An 8,768-nucleotide genomic window follows, 5' to 3' on the forward strand; every position below is an offset into this window, starting at 1 on the left:
TTGTTGTTGTTGTTGTTGTTGTTGTTTTAAAAAAAAAAAAAAAAAAAGGCCAAGAACACAGCTCAGTAGAATAAGCACTTCCCTGGCAAGCGCAAGAGCCTGAGTTCAATCCCCTGTTCCACAAACAAACAAAAAAAGAAAGAAAGAAAGAAAGAAAGAAAGAAAGAAAGAAAGAAAGAAAAGAAAGAAAGCAAGCTTTAATACCATTAAAGTGTTTTTTTCTTTTCAAATTAAAGAATATATGCACTTTTTTAAAACCCGCGAAATAGTGCGTCCGTGAAAGTCGAACCGTGAAACAGCGCGGGCCGCGGCACTCATTCCATCGCGCTCCCACGCAACGCTCACTGTGCAAGCGTGAGTCCTGCTGAAACGTGAGCGAGCGCTTGCGGAGGATTTCAGCACAGTCTCACTCTGACGTCCGCCCGCAGGACGCCAGCTGCCTGGCAGAGAGACTGCAACAGACTCACGGAGACCAACACCAGCGCGCCCTCCAGAGGCTCGCGCTGAGAACCCTCACCTATGCCCGAGGCCGGCGTGAAGGCACGGATTCTGTTCACAGCAGCGACGTCCAGGGCCTGGAAATACCTGAACGAGGGCTGGCCCGTCTCCCAGACGAAAACATCGGCTGAGCTCTCAGCTCCTACGGCAGCAGCGGAATAAACCAGATCATCAAATCAAAGGCATAGAAACAGAATGACAAAATTACACAGTGAAGCCATAACAAAGTATTAAACAAATTTCTCCAGAATGAAGGGCCTGAGTTCAGTCCCCAGTTCCGCCAGAATCCAGTCAATTTAACCAAACTGCGACACAGAAAGACTGCAGAAGTCTCTCAGCATTACTACACTAAGTGTACACATTACGGTCATTTAAAAAAATATTGAGGACAAAATGTTTTATTTTTTAAGACTGCCGGGATTTTATCTATGAAAATTTCACTAAGAAGAATTTTATATTCAGAGGATATTGCACAACAATCTTATGAAAGCTGCTAAACACTATTCATCAGTACCCTAAATTGCCCGTGACCTCCCAGGAATACCTATATAAAAAGCTGCACGCCTGCGCTTTGGGTCTAACAGCGCCACAGACACTCCCACTTGATTCACTCATTACTGATTTTATTTCACTGTAACTTTAAAATGGCAGTTGAGAACACCACAGTATGACAGACAAGTTTTCATTTTTTCCAAAATCAATTTATAACTGCCAATTACTATTAATCCACCAAGAAAGAGTCTACAGATTATCTTTAAAAATATTACCAGAGCATTTTTGTATGAAACATACAGTATAAGCGCTAGGCGACTTTTATACTAATTATAGAGGCACTAGAAATGTGGAATCTTCTCACCTACAGAGACATTTTTGGCGAAAATTAAGTAAATATCATTGTCCAAAGACAGAGCCTCTAGGTGTGCCGAGCCGGTGACAGGAACCTCTTGCGAGGAGACGAACGCACCACCGGACCACCTGAACACGAGGGCCGGGAGCTGGGGGTCGGCCTGTGCCATGGCCAGGAACGCCGAGCCGCCTCTGGCGAATGGGGCCGCGGCCAGCACCCCTTGCACGGGGAGCTTCTGGTGTGGCGCGAAGCTTCCTCCACGCCACCTGAAGACCTGCAGGAAATGGGCACAGACGGCGTGTGAGGCTGGGGACCTCAACTGTAAGTGCGCCAGTGTCAGAGGCGCTCTCTCCTGGGTCCTTTTCTTTAGTGAGGACACGTTCATAAGTAGGAGCAGAGGTGGGTGGTGGGATGAAGAGAGTGAAGACGCACGGCGTCCCTGAACCCGCTCCCCAAGAGGCCTCACTCATCGTGTCCTGCAAACATGGACCAATAAAAATAAAAAGTTTTGAAAGAATGAAAAGCGAAGGCCATAAGGGGCCTTTCATGAGGTGACCCAACAATTTATCATTCAAATAGGGGCCCTTGCAAGAGTGAAACATAATCATGAATAATAGTCCCAAGACAACAGGCATGATGCGATATTCTCCTTGCCAATGAGAAATATGGTTATACTACATACAGCCTGCACTAAAGAACTAAAAATTCATAGTAACTATAACTGGAAATCATAGGATAGTTTTAAAGTAAGGAATAACAAATCAATATTTAAAAAAAAATTGTTCCCATTATTCAACGGTGAGTGGAGATGAGAGGAGGCAGTTAGACCTTGGCTTACGGGCTGCACTGAGGCACCCCTGAGCATGGGGGGGGGGACAGACAGAGCAGCACTCCCCAGATATCGTGAGACACATGATCCAAAGCAGTGACAAATTAGAAGTGACAAAATGAAATGGAGGAATCAAGCAAGGTTGTATCACAGAATTCTTTCTTCAGCAATTGCACTTCTGGGGTTACTAATTCCTGAGACAAACGCAGACACCAAAATACATGTTCCAGAGAGAAAATGAGAAGGTCAGCTCAAGGCATGCTCAGCATTACACGGAAGGTACATATGAGTGGATACGCCAGTCGGGAACACCCGGGGGAAGCCAGGGCCAGCACCCGAAAGTCGTGAGTCTGTAGCTGATACGCAAAGCCACAGCACTGAGAACATGAGCCAGAACAAATGAAGAGAGAAAAATGAAATCTAAACTCAAAATGAATTCTAGAGAACCCTAAGATTGCCCACTTCAGAAAACAGAGAAGAAGCTGGCAAAGGAAGCTGAGAGGATGACACACGTGTGCCCTCTGCATGAGAGAGGGGACAATCAGGGCGAGGAGTGGCAGCTGTCAACGGCACCTGCCGATGTGAAGCAGCACAAGATGGGGACAGACACAGCCTCCTGTCTCGGCAATCCCACTGTCACTGGGAGCCTGAGGAGGTGAGGACAAAGTAAGACCTCCACAGAAGGAGAAGAGAGATGAAGTGGAGACTCAGGGGTGACATGAGCGGGCGGGGGGGGGGGCTTCTGTAAAGCTGCACAACTCTCAAGTGCTCATGCCAATGGCCACACTGCCAGCCGGAAAGAAATGCCTATGAAGGACGGGAACAGAAGCCTTGGGAGGGCATGAGGGGACCCCAGAAGAGGGCAGGCTTCACCAGAAGTGGGCTCCGCCATCACAGCCTGAGGGAGCACCAGGCCAGGATTCAAGAGGGAGTTTTAATTCGGTGTTGGGAAGACAAGCACAGAGGCCTGAGCGGCAGCCATCATCCAGCAGCCATCACAGGGACTGCCAGGTGGGGTCAGTGTCCAAGAGAGACGTGGAACTTCTAGGGAGACAGCAGGTGCCCGGTGGCGATGTCAATCAAGGCTTTAGGGCGAAGCGCTTGTTTAGCGGGTGACTCTTCTCCGTGAGGTAATCCACCTCAGTTACACTCTAATGAAGTGTTCACGATGGTAACATTTGCTCTAACTCTTGAAGAAAACATACTATTCACAGCTCTGTTGTTAAAAACTTAACTGTGACCAATCAGTGTTCACGTTCTCCTCGACTCTTCTGCTACAATCAAAGCATGGCTCTCTTTTGTATAAAATCTACAGGCCACATCTAATATGTTTCAATGATAGTATTTTTTTAAAGAGGGGGAAATATATAGTTTTAAAAGAATCAAACCTGAGTGAATTTGGAATCATCTCTTTGACTTGAAATAATTAAATAGTCTTGGTTGTCTGCAGTGAAATATCTTACTTGAGAACTTTCCGAAACAATAATTGTTTGAACCTGCAAGGAAGAGTAAAAGTTAGCGTAAAGAAGATTTTAACTGAGAAAGACAGTAACCATATTAACTGTAAGAATATTTAAAGACTTGGGGCTGTGAAGATAGCTCAGGGGTCTAAGCACCGGCTAACAGAACTGCAAGGAGCCAGGTTCAATCCCTGGTACCATATGCCCTGCTGGCCCCGCCCCCGGATGTGCTGAGCTGGCCACCAAGACTGGGCGAGGTGGTGCACGTCTGTAATCCCAGCCCTGGGGAGACTGAAAACAGGAGGATCACTACGAGTTGGAGCTGTGTAGTGAGGCTCTGTACCAAATATATCAAATAAAAAAATAAAAAATGTTTACAAAAGTTTAAGACTTAAAGAATTACTGGATCTAAGTTCATTTCAAGAAAACAATACCCCCGAGTGAAGGCTCTTTGCTACAACGAATACCAATTTTTTAAAAATTCCTTTGCCACCATAAAATAAAACATACACTATTTTCCCTTTTGATTAATCTTACAAATCTGAATTTTTTAAGTAAAGCAATCTTTGGAAAAACACAAAAAAATTTTTTACCAGGAGTAATTTCAATCCAGATGTTAACGTATACACACTATTAGCAGAAGGCGTTTCTCCATTTTTTTCTTCATGAGTGATTACAAAGTAGGGGGAAAGAGCAATATGAAAGGCTTCGCACATTGTAGGATTTTCTATATTTACCTCCTAGAAATCAAGAAACAACAACAATAATAATTTATGCTGCACCCAAAATTAACCAGAATATTTTGTTTTGTGTACAATAAAATAATGATGTTTACCTGAAGTGGAATAAAAATCCCTTGCCATCGATAAAGAGTAAATGACGATTTTCTTAACATTATACCATATACCGAACCTTCCAAAGTAAAGAAACACCAGCCAGAAGTTGACTCATTCAAAAAACTTTGAACTACTGACAAAACAGCATCCATTCCTCCTAAAAAACATAAATAACAAATTACCATTATAGAACCAGTGCCAAACCTTATCTGCTGGAATATTTAAAAATAATAACTAAAAATAATGATTTTTAAAACACAAATATATTAATCCTTTACTCTGAATCCATATAGACTTTTCTGAGGTATTCTTAAAAATAAATACTAAAAAACAGGGAGAAAGGAAATCTGCTAACCATGATTTTACCAAATTTCATAAAGGCGATGAAAACACAAGTTGAGAAATTTTTTAGTAAAACACGTCCCTGACAGAAACGTGTACAATGTCCAATACGTACAACCTACGCTACCATTCTGAAACCCTGCCTACCCAGTCATTTCTCATTTTACATTCTATGTATTTTAAGAATGCCAATGCAAAATTTTATCAAGCTGTTGATCAAGTCCTAAAATTGTCTACAAAAAAGAGCAAAAAGCAGAAAACTGCTATGCAATTGAAAGCAACTACAACAGAGTTTCTGTGACCTATTATTGTGACTATTTTCCAAAAACAGTACGTTCTTTCCGAACTCTGGCCAGTGGTGTGAACGAGATCTGACATGATCAAATGTCGTGGCTGAAAGCCAGGCTTCTCGTAAGCGACTGATGACAGTTAGGGGACCATTTCAGGAAGGCACAAGGGCAACGCTTCAGGGCAGCATCCTGCAGCGATCTCCTTTCCTAAGGGCCCAACCTTGAGAATTCCCAGTTTGCCACTTTCTCAGAAGTCTTCAATGACCCTGATGTGGGCCCAAATCCTTCTCCACAGTAACTCAGGAAGACAAATAAATAAAGACTAAATAACCCTGACACGTGAGACTCTCCCTTCTCACAAGAACTTCCAATGAGCACGTGCAGAGGCCGAGCAGAAATGAGAGAACTGAGTCAGAACCCGTAACCTCCCTTGCTCGCCTTCTAGGCCCCCATAGTGCCATTGTCCCCTTCACCTCTAGATACTCCCTTTCCTACCAGCACTGGTACACTCTTGCTTGGATCTCTCCAAACAAAAGCAAACCCAGCCTCTCAATCCTACACACCACCACCTTCTGTGGTCCTACCTCCCCAGCTAAACTTCTTGAAATGGCCGAGGAGTTCCCTCATTGCCACTCCACGTGTTACTATCTTGCTATACAAATGGCGCTTGCTATGGTCACTGACGCTTTCTGTGGGGCTAACTACCACGGTCATACTTCTGGGTCCTCATCCTATTGGACTCCTGGTCAGCAGATGACACAGTGCATCTCCCCTTCCACATGAACGCATTCTTCTGCTGACGTCTGCAGTCGCAGATTCTCCTGGGCTTCTCAGCCTCCTCTGCGAGGTCATCAGGCCACTCAGCTCCTATCCATCTTCTGATGTGGAGTGACCCTCCATGCGACAGTAGAGCAGGAAACCTAGCAGTCAGCCTGCCTCTCCCTCCCTTCACCTCCATATGTGGCACATCACGGCCTGAGCTGCCATCGTCTTTCGCCTTTTTGACGATCTTCCTGGATCCTCTCCCCTCTTCTTCTCTCCCCTCCCCTCTTCTCTGTACCAGTCAATTCTTCATGGCATTATGAATAACATCAAATGCAAACCTCATTATATAACTCCTCGCCCTCCTCTATTCCTGTACCACTGAAAGACTTAGTGGGAGAAAGTTCCATCTTTTAACCTCAGGTTAAAGCCTGGTGTCCACCCAAGTTTCTCAGGCTCTTCGGGCAGCAGGTCTGCCATAGCCAAGCGAGCTCAGAGCTCTCCCTCCTCTATGCCACTGTCCGATCTGGATTCCACTTACGCCATGAGTCTCCTGTGTCACCAGCTCCCTGGTCTCATCCCCAGGGTCCTGAGGCCCAGTCCTTTGCACACTCAGTCCCCACCTGCCATCCTGGTGCTCACAGCACTCACAGCTTCCCCTTTAGAGCACTGATTATAGTCTGGTGACACTGACTTTTGCATATTTGATTATTTTCTGGTAGCTGCTGAATTCTAAGATCGATGAACTTTGCACCACGCTTCGCACATGGCAAGCACTCAATAAATACATGTGAGGGTCGGCCAGATAGCTCAGTGGATTAAAGCACCTGCAAGCAGACCCAGGGGCCAGGGGTTCCATCCCCAGGCCTGCCGTGCCAGCCCCGCCCTGGGGCATGCTGGGATGACCATTGAGACTGGGCGTGGTGCATGAGCCTGTAATCCCAGCTCTTGGGAGGCTGTAAACAGGCGGATCACTACAAGTCTGATCTAGTAGTGAGACCCTGAACACTCTGTAGGCCCTTCCCTAAAATATAGAATAAATAAATATATGTGGACCCAACAATAGGACTAGACAGCCGTTCTCTACTTGCTATGAGCTTGTGAAACTCAGTCCCTGAAAGTAACATGCATCTTACACAAGCGGTATTTCTTAGACACTTTTGCTCACGTAGGAAAGGAAACGTACTCATGCCGAACGCTGTCTCAGACACTGTCTCCCACTGCACACTCACGGCTAGGTCAATGCCATTAGTCCGGGACACGTTTAAGTACACAGTCCTGTTGGCTTCTTCGGTGTTAACAGAGGTGGCTCTAAAAGGTGAAACAAATGGATTATGGAAAGCAGAAAAAAGAACAATTTACATATTTTTAAAGATACACATTTGCTGGCACATGTTTGATACATTACTAAATTTATGCAACTTAAGTAACATCCACAAATTTTAAGTATTGGAGAGACCAGATTCTACTATTAAAAACTTATTCATTTATGGCATTTTCTAAAAAGTCCAAATGCAGTATCCTCAGGGTATAATCTTCAGAAAACACTGAGAATTAGAAACTTCACACCCCAATAAAGAAGTAAAACTATCATTTCTAAATTTCTTAATACTTAAATCAGAAACATCTGCCTGGAGAAAAATGAATCAAGAAATTCTTAGTAATCTAACAAAAGTCCATCTGTTGAAGTGTTTTAAAATATAAAATATAAACATGTGTAGCTCTCAGAGGAAGTCTTAGAACTCAGACGTGCTGCAGTGGAAGAGTCACTCATTTGGCTTGAGCACCTAAACACATTTTGTATTTCTTGATTTTCATTATTTTAAAAAACACAAACTAGTTCAGACCTTCCCTAGAAAGGCTGAGAATACAAAATTTTTAATCACAGCTTATACCAGGCAGCTTTAGCTTGGATGCTCCCAGTCATGAGAGAGAGCTTCCAGCCTCTGACTCGAGCTCTCAGGGGTCATTTTAAAAGCCCTTTGTTGGCCAGCTAGGGTAGCACATGCATAAAATCGCAGCACTCGGGAGGCTGAGGCAGGAGGACTGCCATGAGTTCAAGGCCAGCCTGGACTACACAGTGAGACCCTGTCTCAAACAAACAAATAAGCAAACAAAATCCCTTTTCAAATAATCAGACATTTTCTAGGCCCAAAAAACATTCTCTACCTAGTTTCCAAAGTGAACTCCTTAATAATAAACTGTACCTATTTTCAACAGCAGAGATACTGAACAGCCCCAGAGGGGCCTGGTTTTGCAGAACCGTGATCAGGGTTTGAACGTGCGCCCCTAGTCTAGCACCTCCAGTTGGGTTAAACAAGGTGCAGACAAAGTGCTCATCCATTTCTGGTTCCGCGTCTAATACGGCAGATATGTGTAGGGCCTGAAAGTGAGATCAGAAGATACAGTTACCAGGACACAGTTTCCAACACAGAGAACTTCATTAAACATCCAACAACAAAATAGTATGTCTTCAGCAATACCACCTCGGTTCTGCTAATAACCCCCATAACGTGACAGCTATAATTGTTTTAAGGTACTGGCTTACACATTTTCAAATCAGTGCTAAATTGCAATGAACGGTCTAAAAAGTAACTATTTTAAGCATTTAAAAATAACACTCATTAAAAGACTGAATTCACATCTGCATTTTTTGTGAGCTTGTTGCGCTGCCCTGAATGTGCAGCTCTGTTCGGCCCATTCTAAGCGAGGGGTCAGTGCTGAAGCGCAGTAACAGGGTGGCAGGGATAATCGGAGGCGACCCAGAGCCTCACCAGTGGAGGATGGAACAGCAAACTGGAATACTGAAACTCTGCCCAGCAATGAAAGGGAAAGAAACCACTGACATGCGTGACCATGAGGGAAAGGAAGCAAACCCATAGGAGCAGAGACGATGGCTCAGCT

General features: G+C 44.5%; 1 protein-coding gene across 1 annotated transcript in view; it reads right to left on the reverse strand.

Moving 5' to 3' along the window:
• Adgrv1 (adhesion G protein-coupled receptor V1) overlaps window positions 1–8,768 on the reverse strand; it is a 479,349-nt gene that overhangs the window by 365,819 nt on the left and 104,762 nt on the right. Inside the window, exons 43-49 of the mRNA XM_004644067.2 lie at window positions 8,072–8,247; window positions 7,051–7,175; window positions 4,470–4,627; window positions 4,228–4,374; window positions 3,563–3,670; window positions 1,355–1,619; window positions 518–640 (exon numbers count right to left, since the gene is read on the reverse strand). Of these exons, the coding sequence (XP_004644124.1) occupies window positions 518–640; window positions 1,355–1,619; window positions 3,563–3,670; window positions 4,228–4,374; window positions 4,470–4,627; window positions 7,051–7,175; window positions 8,072–8,247 (1,102 nt within the window). The remainder of the gene's footprint in view (window positions 1–517; window positions 641–1,354; window positions 1,620–3,562; window positions 3,671–4,227; window positions 4,375–4,469; window positions 4,628–7,050; window positions 7,176–8,071; window positions 8,248–8,768) is intronic.

This window comes from Octodon degus, unplaced genomic scaffold (genome assembly GCF_000260255.1).
Source record: "Octodon degus isolate 3935 unplaced genomic scaffold, OctDeg1.0 scaffold00190, whole genome shotgun sequence".
Lineage (NCBI taxonomy): Eukaryota > Metazoa > Chordata > Mammalia > Rodentia > Octodontidae > Octodon > Octodon degus.